The sequence below is a fragment of the Plodia interpunctella genome, chromosome 22 (genome assembly GCF_027563975.2).
Source record: "Plodia interpunctella isolate USDA-ARS_2022_Savannah chromosome 22, ilPloInte3.2, whole genome shotgun sequence".
Taxonomy (NCBI): domain Eukaryota; kingdom Metazoa; phylum Arthropoda; class Insecta; order Lepidoptera; family Pyralidae; genus Plodia; species Plodia interpunctella.
In genome coordinates, this window is record NC_071315.1 from 5384411 (window position 1) to 5408943 (window position 24533).

General features: G+C 34.1%; 1 protein-coding gene across 45 annotated transcripts in view; it reads left to right on the forward strand.

The window, feature by feature from the left end:
* The window catches only part of shot (short stop), a 248344-nt gene that overhangs the window by 159481 nt on the left and 64330 nt on the right, over positions 1-24533 (forward strand). For 37 of the 45 annotated variants that reach the window (XM_053762603.2, XM_053762607.2, XM_064436708.1 and 34 more), the window contains 2 exons: positions 12222-12334; positions 12578-24026. The exons of 5 other annotated variants lie outside the window; for them this stretch is intronic. In XM_053762603.2, coding sequence (XP_053618578.1) covers positions 12222-12334; positions 12578-24026 — 11562 coding nt within the window. Of the gene's footprint in view, positions 1-5135; positions 5271-11021; positions 11129-12221; positions 12335-12577; positions 24027-24533 lie in introns of those variants that run through there. 3 more of the 45 variants (XM_053762631.2, XM_053762624.2, XM_053762622.2) reach the window with 2 other exon arrangements.

Below are 24533 nucleotides of genomic sequence, written 5' to 3' on the forward strand. Positions count from 1 at the left end.
GGAATTTTGCAAAACAATTTTGAAGCAAATATATGAAACAAATTTTGTATGATTAGCGTGACCTGTTGGTGCATCCGGGATCGGCTCCCGATGGGGGTACGCCTCAAGGATTTACTGAACGAACTGTCATTTAATGCCTAAAATCTTTGACAACAAAAGCTTGTGTCAAAAATGACATAATATGTAAAACAAACTTACATATTTCGATTTTTCAATGCCTTAGGGTAGTCGTAAACAAATGTTTTAAAAATTTTTTTTTAAACATTTGTTTATACTCAATTTATTGTCAAATAGCATGTTCAGTCTAATTAAACCAATCATATATTGTACCCACGCACGCACGAAGCGTGGGTTAATCTAACTATCTATATATGGAAGATCTCCTTGATTACATCACTTTAACGTAATGTTTTGAGTATTAGTGGAGAACAGCATGTAGAAGTTTAAACATGACAGCGTACTATAAATTGCCAGATGAGAAATTAGTCGGCTGATTCTGTAAATTCTAGAAATCTCTATTTCCTATATTTTATTTTTTCATAATACCTAAGTACACATTATTTAAATTATTTTTATTTGAAAATTTTACTTGAAACTCTGGAAAATCTATAATATATATAAATTTTTTCCAATATATATATATATATTTCCAAATTATATATACATATTTTTTGTATATTTTTATTTCGATTAATAGTATTTACCTTTCACAACATAACAGTGTATTTACACTGTTATGTTGTGTAAAACTTAGAAATAGGAATTTGCACTTAATACAAAGGTATTACTTATTTCCTATAGAAGTTTTTTCCAGTAGACCCGCGAAAAAACTATGCGAAGAAAATGCAGAAATAAATATGATAGTGATAAACTTAAATATTATACATATAATATGCAAAATATTAATATGAACTACATTAATATATAAAACTACAATAAATAGGTACACTACAATAATTTATTCCAGTTTATTTGGATACAATACATAATTTTGATTTCACAAAATTAATATTTGCATTTATGTTGAAACTTCCACTAGAAATTTTAGTTTGACCTCCAGTTGGTTATAATCGAGGATTAGAACATTTATTAGATATATTTGCTATGCGTTCAAAACATCATACTTTAAAAATGTTATTATATTCAAATCAAAACTGCTCAACTACGCACTAGTGAAGTCACAGACTACAGTCATGATTTTAAGATTACAGTCCATTTTTTGCCGTCACAAAATGACCATCATTACATGTAATTAGTGTGTGTATTCATTTAGAGTTATTATATCTGATATTTTTCAATTTATGTGTTTAAATTATTCCTGTAGGCTTACCATCAACTCGAAGCGATTCAAATGCAGCTCAGTTCAATTTAGGAACCTGAAATGAATCGCATTAGTCCTGAATGATGACGGTAAGCTGTTTGCCTGATTGCGACAAACTCGTAAACTACTGAACGAACTCTCATGCTGTTTTCAATAATGGACGGGCCATTATTTGCAGGCAAAGCCGTGGGTAAAGGTTAAATGCTAAAAGTGTATTATTAAATTGTTTTGTACTTCAATCCCAATGGACTATATTTTATCTAGTTACAAAATAAATAATATATGAAACAACATATAATGTATTTCAAAACATTATCTTTATAGCTAACATAAACTTTTAAAATTAAAAAATATTACATAGTAAACATAAGATATATTAAGACGATGATCTAAACAGTAATTCACTTAGAACCGTTTTAGATAAATGGATGACATGGAATCGATTCGAGTCGATACTTAGTCGAGAGTGCCGGTATCGATTACTTTAATCGAATGATGGTAGAAGTGGTCAAGTATTAAACTGATGTAAACCAGACTGTTGTTGTTTAAAATGTTATATGCATTTTAATATTGTTGAGAGGATTTAAAAAAATATATGCTGTTGTGTAAAAAATAATTATTCATCTCTGAAAAATGATATACGTACTTAATTTAAAACTAATACAAACTAAAGGCCGAGCATTTGGTTCGATGGCTACCTTATATCTGTTTTATTTGTAACGTAACGAAAACAATACATGAATAATCTTCTTCTAATTATATATTTTTTTATTTTTTGTGATATACATATAGCAAAGTTATTGTTATCATTAGACCACAGGATTTCTGCCATTATTCTGTTAGTTCAGATTGTGAATTTTTAGTGTTTAGAATGTATGAGCGTTTTCTGTTTGTAGTCAAAAGTAGCATTGTTCTACTCTGTGGTATTTTTTCTCATTGACATTGGGCTCACAATCCGTCTAACAGAAGTCTGAAGCTCGGCGGTGTCAATGACATTAGCAAAAAATGCTCTGTGGCATATTTTAGTCGGTGCTTCCTCGTGCGGATCGCCATTTTCACTAAAGTTTTGCTTCTTTTCTACAATATTAGCTATATCCTACTAATTATAAATGCAAAAATTTATGAGGATGTATGTGTGTATATTTGTTACTCTTTCACGTGTAAATCTACTGGACCGATTGTGATGAAATTTGGTACACGGGTAGAATATAACCTGGAATATCACCTAGGGTAATTTTTATACCAATATTCCCACGAGAGCGAAGCACCGGGGCGCAGCCAGCTGTTTATATATATATTTTGTCACTATCGCACTTTACAATGATTGACATTGACGGAACGTGACAAAACATACTTTAGCTTCAAGTATGCTTTAACTTTTTTATGAACAAGACATTCAAGTCCTGCAGTTTCTTTTTCGTGGGTGTTTCTTGATTTTAGTTAAATCTACATATTGTGTCTCATGCACAAGTTTTATTATTAGCTTTGTAATCTCAATAAAAATATTCCTTGTTGGCAATAATGTAAGAACCGAATCTGCATATGAACTTTATTTTTTGTCTCTTACCAAATTCAATTTTAAACGTTTTTTTTTCCTTTCACAACTGGATATTTCCTTCGTTATATTTATTTACCTGTTTCAAATTTCGTCTTCCTCTTCCTTTCTATCCGCATTCATTTTCATAATATTTTTTTTTATTTTTCCATTCTTATGAGTACCTAGTGTGTACTTATATATACACATACATAAAGCTTTAAAAACATTACATTCCTATTTTGTACATACACATTTAAATAATTCACGCCCACAGTCATTCGTATTCATAATATTCTTAGGTCATATTTCTGTTGGTATCCTAAGTTATTTTGTTAAAACTACGCAAGTCGCATGATGGCGTCACCCCTCAGCGTCACCGCAAAACTTGAAAAGGATTATCATACCATCATATCAACAACTTAGGACAAATATTCAAGTCTGACAATTCAAGGATAGTTTTAAGGTTTGATTTATCGTCATTTATTTAATTCAGCTTTGTTAAAAAATGTTCAAAATTAGGAAGAAAAATATCAAATGAATATGTGGTTGCACAACAAAATATCCAAAATCATTGCAAATTCGTCCTTATTACCTTTGCATAGAATTCGATGAAAGACAACTTGATATACAAAAAATTAAAAATAAACTAACAAGGAATTAAAAACACATTACACAAGAAGAAGCATTTTATAAAATTTGTTGACTAGATCATAATCAAAGATTATAAATATAAGTTCACGGACTGTACTTAAAAAAAATACTCTTACAAAAAAAATGGCCAAATAAACTCTAATATATCAAGTTAACATTCAAAAAGTCCTTACGACCACTTGCCACAGAGGAAATAGTCGCAGTTATAAATACCAGTGATGTAATACTGTGACATTACTTACTAGTCACACGGTCAACGTGTCAAGGTCAGCACTGGCCGTTAATGAAGATGTTACGTTTTTTTCTTATTTATTCTATATTTTTTATTTGAAAATTATAACCTCGCTCGCTTTCATATCTGTTAAAAGGGTTTCGAATAGGGATAGAAGGACTATGCTGTAACATGCACATCAGCGGACTCTGGGCTCTGACGCTCAACGGCTGAGGAAGAATGAGGAAGAATGTTGTAACACGCATATTATTTAATTTATACGATTCATCAAAAATTACATTATTGACTACAAACGTTTGTCAGTTTTCTGATTCTACGTCATTAAACAATATATTATCTGAATCGTTTTGTAACGTAACAAAAATTATAACCATTTCAAAAATAGAACAGAAATGTTTGTTGTCGTTAAAAAAAAAAAAAACAAATTATGGTGGCGTTTTAACTCGTTTATCTCGTGTTATTATTTTAGCCTATTTTATTTACACTGTAAATAAATTACATTAGGGTAGGCCCGACAGAGGGCGGTAGGGTGACCTGGAAAGTCAAGGGCGTCGGATCACTTATCGGCATATTACGTAAACCAGTGTTTAATGCATTGTGGCAAGCAGAAATACTTATTCTCGACTTTATTATGTACACATTTTTATTTCGAAATTTGAATTGAACCGTTTTTCTTATTTTTCAAAATTCAGCTTTCTGTAGTTACCTACCTACTTACTTTTATATTAGGAATACTTTTTGCAATTAAATACGTTTTGCACTACTTATTATGTAGTTAAGATCATGTTAGTACTGACCTAATTCATGGGTTATTTTTGTGTCGGTTGCGTATGGATTGTAAAGAATCGAACAAGTAGGTATATGGAGATAAGCTTAGCACATAGCGTGGAAAACCATACAAGTATTTCCTTGACCTTTTTGAAGCAATATATGCAAAACTTTTTTCCTAGTTGTCAACATAGTCATCCTATTATAGAAACTAGTTGACATTAATCCATATGCAATCATGGGATGGCTTCCATTTTGACTTATTCAGGAGCCACGTTTTTTTTTTCTTTTTCACGAGTGTATTGTGATTCTCGTCTATATATTTTTTATGTTTTTGATTTTTTTACGTTAGAAAATATAACATTAAATAACGCCACGTAATGAAAAGCTAAATGAAGAAAAAATATTATGTACACGAACCTTACGAGATTACAATAGTAAAAATGTAAGAAATTTTCTAAACGTGAAAATAAAAAAAAAATAGCAGCCAACAATAGTAGTAGAAAATCGAAGTGGACAGGTTACGTCAGAGCGTTGCATTGAGTCGTATATCGTGACTGAATGCTGATAGCAATAGCCCCAACAATTTGATGCGATGACGAGCGTCCGTTTTTCAGTAAACCGCGGACGACGGCTGGCGACCGACGCCTGCGTACTACTAACCGAGATTCACGAGCGAATCCGAATTCGAATTTCAGTGTTTATTTTTTATTTGTTTGTTTTTGGTGTTGACTGCCAGTGTTTGTTTGTTACGTGTGAAGGTTGTGGATGATGTTTTTTTATACAGTCAATTGTTTGAAACAATGTACGGTGGTTAAGAATCATCGTGAAATACGACTTGTCGTTTATCTTTATTGCATTAGTAATATTTTGACAGATAAAACTGTATCTGCAGTTATTATCTTTGCACTTTTCAATCAGAAGACTTTAACCGATATTCCGTAATGAGCTAGTACAAAAAGTAAGGATTTTTCCAATTACAACTGGTTTATATTGACAGCAATTGTTACGGTTATGGTTAACGAGCCGGTTTTTTTGCAACATTTGTTTAATTTCAGTACTTTCTTTTTAACTTTTTAAAGTCGTAAACTTATTATAGAAGGAATTACTTAAAGTTGTTTTATCTTTGCAAAATACACTAACAGTAGATAGCATTGTATACAACTCAACAAGTCGATAATTCACTTAATTTATCAATATCGCGATAAATATTGACTTTGTGTAACATTTTTTTAGAAAAGATAAATAGTACTCGTCAGAATTCATCGACTTCTCAGACATTATAATATATTTTTTCATACAACTAAGTAGGCAAATAGGCATGTAGCCCTACCTGATGGGAAGTGATCACCGCAGCATTTACACGCCTACAACACCAGGTGTACATGTCTTCCTTGAATCTTTTAACCAATACCATATCAAACAATAGCAAAATTTCTTTTTAATAACCCTTCCTGTTTGAGATATATTATAATTTATTACTATAAAAAGTTACTTATGGTTTAGTTTATCAAAACATTCCGATTATGGGGTTCTTATGATGACGTTCAACGGTGATATGTTAATTTAAAAATGAATCCAACGAAAACAGCTTTATATTAATTTATGACGCACTATATAAACATAAAATTAAAAAATCAAGATGCCCCGACTCCGAAGTCGGTGGCATCATCTCATCAGCTAGAAAAAAGCTGACGGTTTCCAAACGACTGAACACACATTTTCCAAACATAGCTAAGAACGCTCTCGAATAAATTATCTTTCAAATAAAAAAAGCTAGATCAAAATCGATCCAACCGTTTGGCTGCTACGATGCCACGGACAGACATACAGATACACAGACACGTCAAACTGGGCTTAAAATACAGTCTATGAATATTTTTTTAAATTTTATAGTCGTTTCATTCATAATTTTTAAGAAATAAATATACAGACAGAGCTCGCTAACTCATTATTACAAACGAAATTGGTATATTTCTATAAGGTGGCGACGACCTCGGTGGCGCAGTGGTAAAGTGCTTGCTTCTGAACCGAGAGGTCCCGGGTTCGATCCTCGGTCGGGTCATGATGGAAAATGATCTTTTTCTAATTGGCCCGGGTCTTGGATGTTTATCTATATATGTATATGTTATAAAATATAGTATCGTTGAGTTAGTATCCCATAACACAAGTCTCGAACTTACTTTGGGGCTAGCTCAATAAGTGTGATTTGTCCTAATATATATATTTATTTTTATTAATAAGCAAAATTCGAATTGAATACAAAGTTTAATTCGCTTATTTAATTATTTCTATTCACAATTTAACAATTCACATCGTGTAATGTGAATTGTACTGCATAATTAGTAATACAAGTTGCATGACGCTAGTCACCTTGATTAAATCGTCAACTGTTTCGGCAGTCTGGCACCTGAACCAGACGTAGCACGTGTATTACATTAAACAAACTCTATGAAAACAAAAAATGCATCGATTTGCCCGAATTATTATATGGGAATTAGTCAATGTTTTCCAATACCAAGTCCACTGTCTGTCTGTACGTTTTGTTATTTTTACACACTTATAAATATGCATAACAAGTTTCTATATTATTTCACGGTAATAAATAATCTTTGCATTGTATATTTTTAAAAATGTGATCGTTCCATTTTATGAGGACCAAATCGATTAGATAGATACAAGTTCTTTTATGACTTTTCGGGGATTTTATGTAAAATTTTGGATTTTAAACATGGAATTATATAAATTATACATTTCTAGTTCTCATTTCGGAATATTTATTAGTAGTTTAACAAAAATATGTTTAAAATGGGAATGTTAGCAGCTTAGCAGCTTTAAATTTCATTTAGTAGATCATCGGAAAATTCGCGTCCAAAACAAATAAAGAAAAAAAAACATCTTCTCCCGAATGAAACTAAAGTCTTGCACTATTCATAATACAATTTGGCAACGCTCACTAAGGAATGAGTTCACGGCCTAATCGATATGACTATTTTTAAATGCAATACGACGATGCAATGATAATTTTCAGGCGATATTCGATTATTCTAATCGTACGCCACGTGCTATAAATATTCGTTCGTTCACTGATTGCTAATTGGCCATAATTTCTTCATCTTATCATCATCTTAAATAATGTTTTTTTTTCACAGTCACTTCGTTTACATAGACGACATTGTGCCGTGTATATTTCAATGATTTTATGACAATATTTTAATGAATGAGTGATGATGATGTGCAATTTAAAATTATTGACTTTATCGTCCGTAGACAATGTTTTAGGAGTAGTTGAATAGTGGCCGAATTATTGTGTAGCAATGTTGGTTGTAATTGAATAAACAAATGGATTACTTCTGCTTTCTCTTGCCATTTGTAAGTTTTCTTTTTAATTTATTTTTGTTAAGATTCAAAAAATTTAAGACGTGTGTGTATGATTATTTTGGTGTTTCCGTAGATGTAGATATAATTGCTTATATTAAAAGAAATTACGATTACAAAGCGGATTGAGGAAAACGAAAACATGAATAAATGTCTGAAATCAGTAAGAACGATCAATCATATGCATGCTACGATAGTTCGTGTAGCAGTTGTATTATACAGTTACAAGTATACTGAGCATTGTATGTTGATGAAGATCTGCAAACGACTCAATAAATTGTCCTTCTGACATCATTTTAAAATGTTATATTTCTTTGATGTAATATTAAAATTGAAATATAGTTTAGTGGGCCCTCAGACGACACGCACATTATTGAATAAGTATTTTTTTAAATTGAAAACTATACTGTATGTATATGAAACATTATTACCTTGACATTCTTATAATTAGAATCAGGATTAATGGCTGAGATTAATACAGATAACAAATCTAAGCCGAACATAATCATATTCAATAGTTTTTCCAGCATTTAACAATATAATTTTAAAGTCAATACCTCTTTTTCTAAGGTCGGTCGTTGCCTGCATAAAATTTCAACTAGGCTGTGGCAGTCTGACGATATTATTCGACAAAATTAACTATATTCTAATCTAGTTTTAGTAAAACTTGTTTTTACTTATTGGGTTTCAAAATATACTCTATTTTTATTACTTTAAATATGTTTAGGTATCCATATTAGTATTTTTTTATTATTCTTTTATAAATGTTTTCTCCTTTTTAAAAAAAATAAAATAAAAAAGGGTATACGCCTCATACGCGGGCCGAAGAGAGGGAAAAGTTTTATATGCTGAAGGTAGATGTGAGGGTAGACGAAATTAGGAATTCACGTGTGATTCGGCATGTATTTAGTATTTTTTTTTTTTTATTATTATAAAAAAAAAATCATTTCCATTTAAATAACAAAAAGAATAAAATACAAGAAATAAGAACTGGATTCTTAGTTTGCTCCTAAATCATACATAAATTAAAAAAATTAAAAAATTACGATAAATGACTATCAGTCACATTTAGGGAATGAACCGGAGCGCCCTGTCCAAGTAATCTCTATTTTTCCATCAAGGTCAAGCATACGTGACTTTATGTCTAAGCATTCATTTAAATCTACTATATTATTTATAATCTCAATAGGAACTTATTGTGTTAGGTGTTAATTAACTTATACATTAAAAATGTTAAGTAACGCTTAGCTTCCTTCAACGAGGAAACTATACAAAAAATTGACAACATGATGAATGGCCTAAACTGCATCTGACGTAATGTTTGTCGATTCCAAATGGCGGAACATTCGAAAACCTACCTTATTTGTAACGCAAATGAGTATATTTCTTTCAAAAACGTTTGATAATTTTGAACTGCTTCTAGCTGACCAAATTTACATGTTTTAGGTAAATAAAGTCATACTACTTACATATTTACGTTGTCGTTGAATGTTTACTACAAATATTTCTACCATTACGGATGCAAGTGTGAATTGTAAGTTATATTGTGCGTGTCAATAATGGTGTTGCGCAAGGAGCTAATTTAGGACCTATTTGGTCTATAGTCTAGAAAACTATGAGGTTATAAGCTATGTTGTGAGTATATGCAAAAATTTTAGCTGCCTATATGAATTTAAATGTGTTTACTTAGGAAGAACACATAGGGTACTTTTGTCCTAAAATTCCCGCGGGAGCGAACCCCCGGTGCGTAGCTAGTTAAAAATATATAGTCATATTTAATTCAATATTGAGTAATGAGTTCAGTAATCTGAAATACATAGTTTCGTTTTATTTTTTAAAAGAATACTAACCAAAGTTTTAATGAGGTCTGTATTTTCCACATAATATACAAGTCTGTGGTATTGTCTCTTTTGGCCAAAACGCTCTCTGAATTACGATCTTTATTCTGGGAGTTGGGAAACAAAAGCAAACAGATTAGTTGATCTTTGTCATGTCTTCCTATTTAGTCCGAAAATAAACCGAAGCGTTAGAAAGATGGATGGCGGTTGAAATGCATTTTGTCATTCCTCAAATAACTTCTAACCTTTTGAATTATTCTTATATTTATATTGTGGCTTATTTAAATTTCCTTTAAGTAATCACTATATTGGAATAACAGTATCCTATAAAGTGACTACTTTCATCTACGTAAGATATTAAAAGTTCTAGTCAATATTCATATTGATTCGTATGATGTGGTATTAATTTTATGATCTGCCGCCATTTTATATACCACTTCTAAGTAATCGTTAATAACATAATAAGGAACAGGGTTATAATTTTAATGCCTCAATAAAAAGTATATAGCCTTTGTGTTTTATTATTACACATAGGAGTTAAGAAATATAAAATTTGTTGTCTACGCTAATATTATGAAGAGGAAATAAGAGCATATTCTTTAAAACTAACTGAATCGATTTCTAAAATTGTACTGTAGGAAGTTATATTATTAGATTGATATAGTATTTTTGATATTCCTGCGAAAACGAAGGCCGGAGACGCGACTAGTTTTTTTGAATAAAAAAAATTTAATTATTAATGTTTCTTATATGCTGTACCTACTCATAAAGTTATCAATACATTGTAATAGGTCGTCTGCTAATATCCCATAATCGTGATCTTCATTTCGAAATGGCGTAACATTGTATGTCTTTTATTATGATAAGCATAAGGGCTTATTTCGGATAGCATATCACTAATGTCATGCTTACCGGCGCCGCACCGGGGCGTGATGCGCGCGCACTTTTCACAAATTTTCCGCGGTGGTATCGAATCGGCTAGTCACTTAACATAACCTCAAAACTTATAAACAGCTGTTTTTCTAACGATTGCATCAAGTTATCCCAATTAAAATTTTCGGCGTACTATGGCGACGAGACGTTTCTGAATCCATTACGAAATTATTTAAAATTAGAACACTTTTTCAGTTTACGGTTTTCTTTCTTGGCTTTCATTCAGTTTTCAGCCAGTACTATACGCAGTCAGCTGTGTTCTTTTTTAAAATTAACTCTATGCTATTGTTATTCTTTTTTATTTCATGTATTTTCTTTATTTTTTAAATTTATTTCAATATATTTTTTAAATCGAATTCATAGTGTATGAAATGAGTTTTTGTGAATCATGACTGTGAAATAAAGTGTGGTGTTATAGGCATAGTGTTAACATGGAGGAGTATGAATATGACTTCGCGTACGAGTGTCGGGTTGGTATTTTTTTTTTAATTACATTGGCACTTTGGCACCTTGACTGTCATTAGTCGCGAGGTTCAAGGTCTTGGTTTTCAGTTAATATTTTATGGTTAGTAAATACCGATTTAAAACCGGTAAAACAGAAAATTATGTTAATCAACATAGTCTGGTTAATCTATGGTAATGTAATAAATCTATGTATATATTTACTACTTATTGTATGTTCACGTCTTTATATAAAATATATTTCGTGTATTGTCCACATGTTTAAAAGAATATCATAGCTTGCATACCGTCGAATCGTTCACTATGAAACTAAAATAATCTACTTTCACTCATCTATTGTGGTATTTATCGAGAGAAATCCATTTTACGTAGACGATACGCTAAATGAACATTATTAACTTGTATGATGGAGAAATCTCATATAGATTGGATTTTAACAGAAAAATCGTTCCAACACTATATTCTCCGATAGTTGGTTGAGAATTTAAATACAAATTATAATAGACTTTTATGCTGTGCAACTTTCTCGTCCTTCATCCAACGGATCACTAGATGGTACTGAAAAGTGTATCGTAGCATAAGACACATACGCCACAATCTTATTCCAGAATGCCTAAATCTGTTTTTGTTTACGCCTCTTATTGTTGTCTACAATCTTACCAAGTCTTTTTATTATTTAACTGCAATATAAATTAAAATATACTTTTTAGGAAGTTACTTTCCTGTGGTCAATAAATGCTTTTTTAACTGTAGAATGTCATATACTATGTTCTGAACGAATATTTGATTAATTTTCAAAAATGTAGTAATTTCTCACAAGCTACAACTACACTACTGGCATTTCGGAACGACCGACCACTGCTGAGAAGAAACGCGGAAAGAAACTCATTTGAACAGTGTTGTGTTGTATTTGTGTCCCAACTGCCCCTCGTCTTGCACGGAGAACTTTTAAGAGGCTAACGATAGAGCCTCAAGAGTAACCACATATTGGTCGAAATTTATATAGCCTTTTCAATTCGACAAGAAGATTTAATTACATAAATGTATATTCTTTAAATAACTTATTATAAGGTTAGCTAATAAACCTGATATTTCCCTCAGCGTCTCGTGGAGGCTATGGCTCCGCGGTCGGCGCGCTCCTTCCGCCAAGAGTTCAACATGCAGGACCTGGCCACTACCACTGAACATACATACACACAGTATACCTCTGAGAAGTAAGTGATGCTAGTGTTATAGACAGTTTTTTTAATAAACATCTTGATAATAAATGCTCAATAGTTTTAGGAGTCTGTCGATTCTTTCCTAATTGTAGAATCTGTTAAAGTTATTTATTTAATGTCTTTGGATAATATTGTGAGATTTTGAAGGCATAATCAAACTTTATATTATGATACTCAAGCTACGTACATGTACTCGTATTATTGTGTATTAATATAGTTTTTCCCGATCCGTCACAGATATGTCAGAACGTCACATTCCGAGCTAGACGCGCCTAAATCTATGGCCAATGGCAAACTAAATTCGCCTAAATACACAACTAAAACAATCATCACAGATGATGACAGACCTGACTTAAGGAATCTCAAACGGGTCCACAAAATGTACGAAGGACCTAACATTATAGAATCCAGAGGTATAATCCACCCTGAAACCAGGGAAATACTGACAGTAGGACAAGCTATTACTATGAGAATACTTGATGTAAGAACGGGAAGACTGCTTTCTTCCCCTGAAAGTAGACAGACCATGACAATTGAACAAGCAGCGAAAGAAGGTCTTATTGATCCTAAGTTGGCTGCGCGGCTGACGGGGCCATGCGGCATGACAGAAGACGGTAACGAAGTGACATTGCTGGAAGCGATTCAACGGGAGCTGTACGATGCAGAACAGGGATTGACTGACCCAGCGGAGAAAAGAATAAAGGTAACTGTGGAAGGCGCTCCTCCCAGCACACAAGGAATGAGTATCTCGGACGCCTTAGATCAAGGCCAAGTCGATCTTCAAAGAGGTCTATATAGACTGCCCAATGGCACTTACATCACGATATCAGAAGCTTATGAAAAGGGCTACCTCATTTACAACGAGATTATCAAAATCAAATCGAGTGTACTGTCTCTTTCAGATGCAATTAGTCAAGACTTAGTAGATAATAATGGCTGGATTTTGGACAGAAACTCTGGCGATAGATTCCAATTGGATGTTGCTATTCATAACGAACTAATTAATCCAAATGTAAGAGAAGTAGTTGACCCGAAAAATGACACAAAAATTTCTCTTGAAGATGCTATTCGAAAAAACATTATTAATACTAAACACTCTAAGTACATACACAATGTAACTAAAGAGAGATTATCGTTTAAAGACGCGGCGCAAAAGCGGTATATTTGCAAACCAATGACTTTAAAAGACGTATGCGATAATAATTTAATGACAAATGATGGTAAAATACTTTCACCTTCAAATAGGGCTCCTTTGAATATACTTGAGGCAATTTCTGTAGGCGTTCTCGACAGTGACAATGTAAAATGTATTACTGACACTACAACCGGTCAACTTCTCACTTTATCCGAAGCGTTAGGTGCTAAAATTATAATGCATGATAACAAATTCCGTGATAACTTAACAGGAGAAATTTTCACTATACCCGAGGCGGTAGATCGCGGTTTAATAACATCGGTTTCACAAAAATCAATTTTTGATATTGACGGTTTTAGGGATCCAAAAACAGGTGAATTCATTTCATTTAATGCTGCACTAAGTAAAGGTAATCTTAAATATGCAAACGGGGAGGCGTTCCTGAAATCAGAAAGCGGCGACTTTGTTTACTTAGACGATTGTATTAAAGTTGGCACAGTTAGACCTGAAGTCTTAGAAATGTTCAACAGAAAAGTAGGCATTTATGAAAATGGTAAAGAACTCAGTGTATTTGATGCAGTATTCAAAGATATTCTTGATCCCAAATCAGGGCATTTACTAGATGCGAAAACTAAGAAGCCTATTCCGTTCAATAAAGCCGTTGAGATTAATATGATCACACCGGAAGGTGCTGCCTTGTTAAATTCACTTCTAAATATTACTCTTACCTTACAAACAGTAACAAAAACAGTTAAACGTTACGTGACTGTTACAAATACGAGTGCTTCTCAAAGATCTGAAATGGTCATAACATTTGCAGAGGCGGTAAGACGTGGTCTTATTGATGAAACTACTCAGACATTTACAGATCCGACGACAGGCACTGTTTTCCCAATTCAACAGGCTTTAGACGAAGGTTTGTTAGGTGTAGAGGAAAACGAACCTAGGGTTGTACGTATATCCGATCAAGTAAGTAGAAAAGATTTAGTTCCAGGACAAGTCGTTGAACTAAAAATTACTAAGAAGTCTTTCATTAAAGATTTGCCTCCAAGTCCTGAAGGCAAGGTCCAACAAGATAGCAGACCAGAAACAATTAAGAGTCCTGATTTTTCGACTCGCGAAGTAATCCGTCCTCGGGAAGGTCTGATGAAAGAAATAAGAACAGTGACGTCAAAGTCTATTGCTACAGAACCATCGGTTACCTCACTCACTATTAAGAAAAACACTATTGAACTACCCCGGGGTGGTTGGACTCTCAAAGAAGCCATCCAACAAAATCTGTTCGATCCTGTCAACGGCACATTTACCATTCCTGGTACTGACAGAGTTTTAGATTTTGGAGAAGCTCTTAAACTGAATATCATTAATTCTGATTCTGCTAAAGCGATTGATCCCCGAACTAAGAAAGAAATATCTTTAATTAAAGCCTTAGAACTACGCGTTCTTGATACCACTGGTCATTATATTAATCAATCAGAAAAAATAACAATGAAGGTCGCAATTGAAAGAAAAATTATATATTTTGTGCATCATACTACTTCAACTTCTTCCCAAAAAGTTATAACAATTACATCAGTCGCAGGTATGCCTGATAAAATGGAAATATCTGAAGTTTCTAATTTATCATCTTACGGGATAACAGACGATCAGTCTGCTTTAGAACCCGTACAAGTTACTCCAAATACGATTTTCGATCCTGCAACGGCATTAGTTATATCTACTACGTCAGGGGTATCTGAAAATATTATGGAAGCTGTAAATCGAGGTTCTGTACCAGCTGATACTGTTAAAGTTATTGAACCAAAAACAGGTAATCAAATTTCACTACAGGAGGCCTTACGCAAAGGTATAATTGACAAGAAATCTGGAGAATATAAAGATAGTAAGGGTAAATCTATATCTCTAGTAGATGCTGCAAAGGTAGGTCTCATTGCAGTCGTCGGAGCACCCCTAGTAGGTGCTTCTAAGATCATTCAATTAGTGAAAAGTACAATGGTAGTTGACCCTAAAACTGGAGAGAAACTACCTATGGAAGTTGCTTACGAACGAGGGTTAGTTGATCCTATTACCTACAAAAAGTATGAGGAATCAATAAGAGATAAAATACCTGAAAGCGATTCTATTTCTCAAAATATAGGAACTTCAAGTAAAGTTACAATATCAACAATAACATCTCCAGCATCTTCTCTTGAAACAGTAGTTATTGAAGATCCAAAAACAGGTGAAAAAGTACCCCTTCAGATTGCTCATGAACGAGGTCTTATTGATACAGCAACTTACAAACAATATCTTAGTTCTCTTCGAGAACAATCTCCTATTGCCAAAATTGTATCATTGCCTCAGGCCTCTGAAAAAGTCTTAGTAGATCCTATTACCCATAGGGAAGTTCCCATTGAGGAAGCGTATAAGAAAGGTATTATTGATCATGATACCTATAACACATTAAAGAAGTCTATCGTAGATCCACTAAATTTAGATAAGAACTTAGCAACATATAGCCAAGTTACGTCCAAACCTATTTCTGTAGGAGCTGCAGTTTCTGAGGGCTTTATTACTGTTGAAAGTATTCAAAATAGTTTATCAGCTGATAATAGGAAAGTAATTCAGACGATATCGTCAGAGAGACCTCAATATGACCGAACTTCTGAAGTAATTCAATTAAGTAAATCTCAGGTACCCGAAAAGCAAAAATATAACATTCATACAACTAAGGAAGTTACTTTTGATGCTAAAGTTGCAGAAACTAAACCAATCGTGTTACAAAAGTTAAGAAAACGCGTTATTACTCCTTTGGAAGCAGTTGAAATGGGATTATTAGATAGAGAAACGGCCAAAGTTTTGGAGAGTGTGAAAATTCACAAAGATGAGAGTGGTTTGCCAATTACATTGGACAAAGCTATTGAAAAGGGATTAGTAGATCCAAGCAAAGGCAAAATTGTAGATCCTACTCACGGTCATGTTTTAAATATTCGCGAAGCCTTAGAAAGGGGTGTCCTTGATGGAGAAGGTCAAGATGAAGTATTGATTCCACTAGCCAAAAGTCTTTCCATTCCTGAAGTTTTAGAGCAAGGTTTGTTAGATCCCGCTTCAGGAAAAATAATACATCCTGAAACCGGAAGCCACTTAACATTACGTGAAGCCATTATTTGTGATATTGTTGATCCTTTATCGGAAGTAACGATAGCACCAGGTAAAAATATAACACTGGCTGCTGCAATTGAAAAAAATATTATTGATAATGACAAAAATATCGTAAAAACCAGCGAAGGTCCTTTAAATTTCGTATCTGCTGCAAATGAAAAACTTTTTGCTGAGCCTGAGAAGGCAACAGTCATAGAAAATATTCCGCCAGCGGCAATGACTTTATCAGTTGCTATTCAGAAGAATATCATTAATCCTGTCACAGGAGACATAAAGCATCCCTTAACTGGCGAAGTCATTCCCGTTGGTGAAGCTATTAAAAAAGATTTGCTAATGGCAATACCGTACCCACAAACGCCTGAAACGTTAACATTAGAAGATGCGCTAAATAAGGATGTAGTTAATTTAAAAGATGGAACATTCACTGATCCTCATACAAAAGAGTTACTACCTATAGATAAGGCTATGGAGCAAGGCCTTTTAGCAGTAAAACCAATTTCGGATACCATGCAAACTACTGGTGTTGTTACTACATTTACTGAAACATTTACTTCTCAGCACACCATAACTACAAAGATGATTGAATTATTAGCGGACTATGTATTAGTTAGTGCGAATGAAGTAAAGAATTCAAAAACTGGTGAAGTTATTTCCATGGACGAAGCTCGGCTAAAAGGAATAGTGAGAGATGAACAAACTAGTAAGGAACAGTTTATTACGAGTGATACGAATATTAACTTTGAAGAAGCTCTTAATCTGGGATACATAAATATTGAAGAAGGAACATTTACTCATCCAAATACTGGTGAGACTCTCACTATTTCCGAAGCAGTAATAACAGGTGTATTAAACACTGAATTTACTCAAGCAGAAACAACTAAATTGGAGCCCACTAAGAAAGAAGAACCGCTTGATTTACATGATGCGTTTGAATTATTATTCGATGACAAGACACAAAAGTTCAGAGATCCGAAATCACCTAATAAACTTTTGACGTTCAAGGAAGCTTTGGATAAAAATGTGATTAATCCAGAGTCTGTCATTTATAACATTGAAGCTGGTAAGCCGATAACTTTACGCGAAGGTGTGAATTCTGGACTCCTTGACAAGAAGACTGGAAAACTAAAGGAACCTAAAACTGGTAAGTCTGTTGATATAAAAAATGCCGCAAAGATGGGTTTAATAGCTGTTGTAGCAGCACCAGTTCTTGCTGGAATGGCAGTTGTACAAGGAGCAAAAGCAGTCACGAGTAAAATAATCACATCTAAACATGACACAACACCTCAAGAAAAGAAGAATGAGGAAGTGAAGGCGAAAGGACCTGAAGTACCTCCCAAACCACCCAAACGAGAAAAAAGTATTCCTAAAATGTTAGAATTATGTGAAGAAACTTTACCTACACCGTCAAATAGCTCGACTAAAACGATTGAACAGAAATATCAAACTATGGATGTTAAAACTCCCGTTGAACAGAAACCAAAAGACGACATTGCTCCAAAAATAATAACCAAAAAGGAAAAGCAGAATAATATTTCTACTGATAAGCCTCACCATCCAAAATCTATAGATATTGAGTCTGAAGCAGTTCAAAGTAAGTCTTCGGACAAAGAACAATCAAATACAAGTATTAGTGAAAAAGATGAAAAAGTTCCAGAAGAAAATGTTATTATTCAGAAATATAAAGAAATAACACCCGAAGGCGAAGAAATTATAAAAGTTGTTAAAAGTGTAATATCTAAAGAAGAGAACCCAAAAAATGTTAAAGAATATCGACAGACTTCACCGGATGGTGAAAAAGTTATAAGTATTACTAAGCAGACAATGACTAAAACTGGACCTTCAGACAATCAATTCGTTGTGGAAGATATTAGTCCTATTTATAGCGTAAAAGAAGAATTAATTGACGGACGCCCAGTCGTTCATGAATTTAGACAAACAACTACTGATGGTGATGAAGTTATGACAATTGTTAAAACAGTCGTAGAGCAATCAGATAGTAAGATTTCAGAGACGATTGATGTTGTAGAAGAAGGCCATTTGCCAAATGAACAACAATCGGCAACAGATAAGGATTCATCCAAAGTACCTCTGGAAAGAGATTCTTCAACGTCTAATGAATCTTCTGAAAATAAAATAGGAAAAAGTTATACATTGTTTGAGGACAAACCAGTTGTACAAGAAATTAGGAAGAAAACTCCGGACGGCGAAGAAATTACTACCATTATTAAATCGGTGTCAAAGTCAGAACCTACAAAGCATATTACGGAACATAGTAGCATTATGACATCAACAGTAGCTTCAAAAATAACAACAGTGGAAATTACTCAAAATGAATCTACATCTTATCACGTGATTACTGAAGAAATGTGTGAACCTCCGGTATCAACAGAAAGTGCTATTCAACATCCTATTGAATCAGATGAATTACCTAAAAATAAAGACAAAACCCCACCTCGAGCAATAGAACAATTGGGTGACAAATTGGCAGAGACACAAATTGCTGCAGATAAAGATGAAACTGATAAATCATTAACTATCAAAAGAAGTGATATCCAAGATCGAACCTCGAAACCACTTGAAGTGGCTCCCGGTGTTATTTATGACCCGAATACCTCTGTCGTTATTTCCTCTTCTGGTATAACTGACAATATTTTAGAAGCAGTTAACAAAGGTATCATCCCATCTGATACTATTAAGTTAACGGAACCAAAAACTGGTAAAGAAATTAGTCTGAAGGAAGCTATCGATAAAGGAGTCGTGGATGAAACGTCTGGTAAAATTAAAGATAAATCTGGTAACAAAATTAGTTTTGCAGATGCAGCTAAATTAGGACTTGTAGCTGTAGTGGGTGCTCCTATCTTTGCAGCTGCCAAAGTTATTGAAGTCGTTAAAAGTGCAGTTGTAACAGACCCTAAAACTGGCGAAAAATTACCAATTGAGAAAGCGTATGATCACGGAATTATTGACAGTGATACCTATAAAAAATACAAAGAAAGTATCAAACAGTCGACAAAGGAATTGCCTGTTGAAATTGTAGATCCAATGTCATCTGAACCCTTAGATAAACACATCAAACAAATAACCTCGCTCGGCGAGGTTATAAGTACTGAAATAAAACAGCACAAACCAGTTGTTACTGAAACTGTTACTACTGAGGAAACATTAGTCGGCTTCGAAAAGCCAAGTAATAAAATCTTGTCAGATGCAAAGAACATATCTGCTATGCTTATAGACGCGGAAAGACAACCGTTAAGAGTGATTGATGAAATCACAGAGCAAAATGTAACTAAATTCAAATCTGAACCCACTAAACCATTGTACGAAAATATAGCACTTATAGACGCAATCACGCAAGGTAAAATAGAACCCAAAGTATGTAGAATTATAATAGAAGGTATTGAATCGCCACTCACCGTCCAAGACTCTTTAGATCAGGAAAAAATTAATAGGTTTACACCCGTTGATGTTATTTCCAAAAACTACGTTATTGTTAGGGACTCCAAACCCAAATACAGCGTAGCTATTACACAAAAGTTAACTCCAGAGGAACTATCTGAAATGGGTGTTTATGATATTGAACGACAGGTGTTTTTGAATCCTGAAAGTGGATCTAAAATTTCTTTTGAGGAACTTGTCTATGGTCTCCAAATTTTTGACCCAGAAAATATTCTGGTAAAAGATCTTGGTTCCAAATCCGATAATTACATTTCATTTGACGAAGCACTCGCTAGACCTATTATTGATAAAACAACCGGCCATATGGTCAATCCAAAAACTGGACAACGAATTCCATTTTTAAAATGTGTGCAAATAGGTTGGATCGTAGAACGTCCTGAAGACGTTTTTGTTACTGAACAACTATCTATTGAACGAGCTTTAGATCAGGGTCTCTATAATCCTAATACAGGTGAAATTCAAGATGTAAATACTGGAGAGTTAGTTCCTATTGGCCAAGCAATAGAAAAAGGTATTGTCGATAACGAGTCTTTATTAATTAGAATACCGCATACTGATGAAAGTATTACATTGTCAGATGCTCTCGATCGTGGTATTATTGTTATTCATGAAGGCGTTCTAACTGTTGTTGAAACGCGCGAAATAATTGAAATTTCTGTCGCCATTCAAAGAGGTGTAATTACTTTTATTCAAAGACCAATTTCAATTCAAGCTGTTATAGAAAATGAAATGTATGAACCGAAGTCTGGAAAAATCAAAGACAAGGCTACTCAACAACTTATCAGTGTAGGGGAAGCTGTTAACAGGAATATAGTTCACCCTACTATTTCAGAAATCAAAGACACAGCTTTAGAGAGGTTTGTTCCACTTTCAGAGGCCCTTGATACAAAGCTTCTTAATCCCGAAACAGGTAAAATTAAAGACAAAAAGACTGGTAAAGACATTCCATTAGACGATGCATTACGAAAAGGTTTAGTCGCTACAAAAGATGTTACTTATTCGCTTTTTGATGTCATTGAGTTAGGTTATTATTCAGCTGATACTGGTAGGATTTTGAGTCCAATAACAGGAAAAAATATAACACTAAAGGAAGCAATAAAAGATAAACTCGTTGATCCATCATCAGTTAAAATAAAAGATGACAATTCAGATTCAGTTGTGCCATTCCAGCAGGCTGTTAATAATGGTTTAGTCGATTTAGACCAAGGTATTATAACGTCCCCCGTTTATAATCTGAAAGACGCTAGTGAAAAAGGATATTTGCTTAGCGATAAGAAACCATGGACACTGCAAGAAGGTTTAGTGCAAGGTTTCTATGATCCAGAGACAGGGCTTCTTACCATTAATGACAAAACTATGACACTTGAGGATGCTATAAAAATAGGCAATATTAATCCTGAAGCTTTGACTGTCAAAAACTCCGTTACTGGCGAAATAATATCTTTGGCTGATGCTATTCAAGTAGGTATTATAGATTCAAAAGCAGGCAAAGTTCGTGATCCGGTTCACGGTGATAAAATTTCCCTCACGGACGCTTCAGAACGCGGCCTTATTGTTCCAGCTAAACGCAAGCTTAGCTTGCCTGAGGCCGTATTTAAAGGATTTTATGATCCGAAAACTGGAAAATTCTCACATCCTCAAAGTAAAGAAAAGATTCAGACAGATAGAGCTATTAAAAAGCGTATTTTAGACCCACAGTCTACCTTAGTGCATGTAGCGGGTAAAGTGATACCATTTGAATTTGCCGTAGATAAGGGTGTTGTTGACGGTAGAACGGGAACCGTTGTTCTTGGAGACGAAAGGATTGATTTCCGCGAAGCATTCGAAAGAGGAGTACTAGTTGAAGTGCGTAAACCATTATCACTAATTGATGCATTAGAAAAAGGAGTCTATAATGAAATAACAGGATTATTCATGGATCCTCAGAGTGGCAAAAAGTACACTCTTAGTGAAGCTATTAAATTGAATTTGGTTGACCCTCATTCAGTTCATATTCAAGATAACAGGTTAGGTAAATGGGATAAATTAACATTGCCAGAATCAATTGAAACTGGGGTCGTCGACGTCGAGACCGGCAAAATTAAGAACATAAATAATGAAAACGAAGAGATTAGCCTTCGTAAAGCTTTTGAAATTGGTTTGCTCATTGACAGCAAAGCACCGATAAGTCTGCAACGAGCCTTGCATCAAGGTTTATATGACGATACCACGGGTAAAATTGTAGATCCTCTTACGAATCGCAAAATTACACTACACGAAGCCATTAGGCGATCTATCATTAGCCCTAAATATTTGTGCTATTTTGACAAAAAATCGGAAAAACCATTGACATTGGCAGAATGCTGTCGTAGCGAAATAATTGACAGACGAAGTGGTAAGTTCCTCGAACCCGGTTCTGACGTTCAAGTTCCCCTGTCTGAAGCTATGAGTCTAGGTCTGATAGTCGATATTGAAAGCGCAGGATTCACACTCTATGAAACATTAGCAATGAATATGTATGATATCACTGAACTTTTCTTTATCCATCCTGTAAGTGAAAGAAAGATATCTCTGAAAACTGCAATTGCTCAAGAACTTATCAATCCCGAAACGTCATTAGTAAAACATATTCCATCAAGCAAGTATATTAAATTAGACGAAGCTATACAAAGCGGCGTTGTAAATGATGATAACAGCGTTTACGTATTACCAAATGGAAACCAGATTAATTTGTTAGACGCTAAACATCGCGGTCTGATTGTGACGTCTAGAAAGAACTTAAGTCTTGAAGAAATTATCAGGAATGGTCTATTTAGAGCAGACAATGGTAGAATTGTAGATCCAAGTACTAACGAATTCATAGATATTAACAAAGCTATAGAAGTCGGATTGTTAAATCCGAATCTTACGGTTGTAAAAGACCATTTTAACAATAAATTCAAACCGTTCCCTCTCGCTATACAGCAAGGTGATGTTGATGTGACTAAGGGTAGGGTCCTCGACACAAAGGCGAAAAAAACTTACAGTCTAGATATTGCTTTTGATAAAGGACTTCTAGTCACCGTTATTCAACCTCTTACGTCACAAGTAGTGAGCAAACGATACGTACCAGATTCGTCCGCGTCAAAGGAGCCAGCTCTCAGAGAATTCACTCTAGATGAAGCCATCAAATACGAGTTTATCGACCCCGACACAGCTGTTATTAAAGATCCTCATAAGAATAAATACATTCCATTAAGATTAGGTATAAGTGAAGGGATTATCGATAAAAATGCAAAAGGTTCGTTTGATACTCAAAATAGGTCGCGCACTCTCTGTTTCGTTTTCGAAAACGGTTTAATTGTGTATGTACGAGAACCCCTGACATTCGAACAAGCGATTGAAAATGGTCAACTTAACGTGAATATCGCTCGGTTTACTGATCCACATTCCAGAGAAGTATTAACAATAAAAGACGCGGCCACATTAGGCTACATTGATTCGGACACTGCGCTCATCAAAGATAATCTCAAGAAGAGGTTAGTCAAGCTTCCCGAAGCATTCCGCAAAGGACTTATGGACGCTGAAAAGGGCAATATTTTGGATACAGAGACCTCCAAACTAAACTCGTTGTCTGCCGCAATCGAAAGCGGTTTGCTGATGACTCCAAAGAAGAGTTTCTCCTTGATCGAGACATTGAATTTCGGTATTTACAATCCTACTACCGGAGCACTTAATGATCCATTTATTACAACAAGTGTGATCGACAGAAAGAGACTTAATTTAGGCGAAGCCATCCAACAAGGCATAGTAGACCCATCGAGTACAGTTGTGAAAGAACCCGAGACGGGAAAAATATGCCCATTGGTTCAAGCTATCGAACAAAAGTTAGTTGATCCCGTCGAAGGCAGGCTGGTCATAGATCCAAAGAAGCAGATCAGTCTAGATTTAGTCAAAGCTCTTAAAAAGGGATACTTACTGCCAGCAGAAACTAGGGTAAGTTTTCTTTATTATTTTCTCTTTATTTTGTGCTTCTATCAAGCAAAAGGTGTTGCTTTATTCATCTTCCTATTTTCATTCTTAGACGGTGATCTCTCTTATCTAAAGCGTTTGGCTTAAAACATTGGCATGGCACGACACCCACTAGACCTACCGTGTCCAATATTGGGTTATTTGCGATTTTACGGTGAAGTCACAGTTAGTTATCGTGGCCTACACTAATTAAACCCATCGTAACATAGAATATATAAACTAGAACTTAAGTCATCCTTGAATTTAGTTAGACATCGTTGTAATTGTAGTCGAATAAAGCACTATTATCAATATTTTCACTAGTATTGAAATTGTCGTATTATTAGTTTTTTACTCACTTGATTAGTCTAAAAGCGTTGTGCTTTTGTATTTGATGTATCTAGTTGATATTTTAAATATTTTTCTTCAGCCTCTTGTGTTGTGTCTAGATGCTTAAGTTTAGGTTATAGCGCCCAAATTCAATTGCCAGTT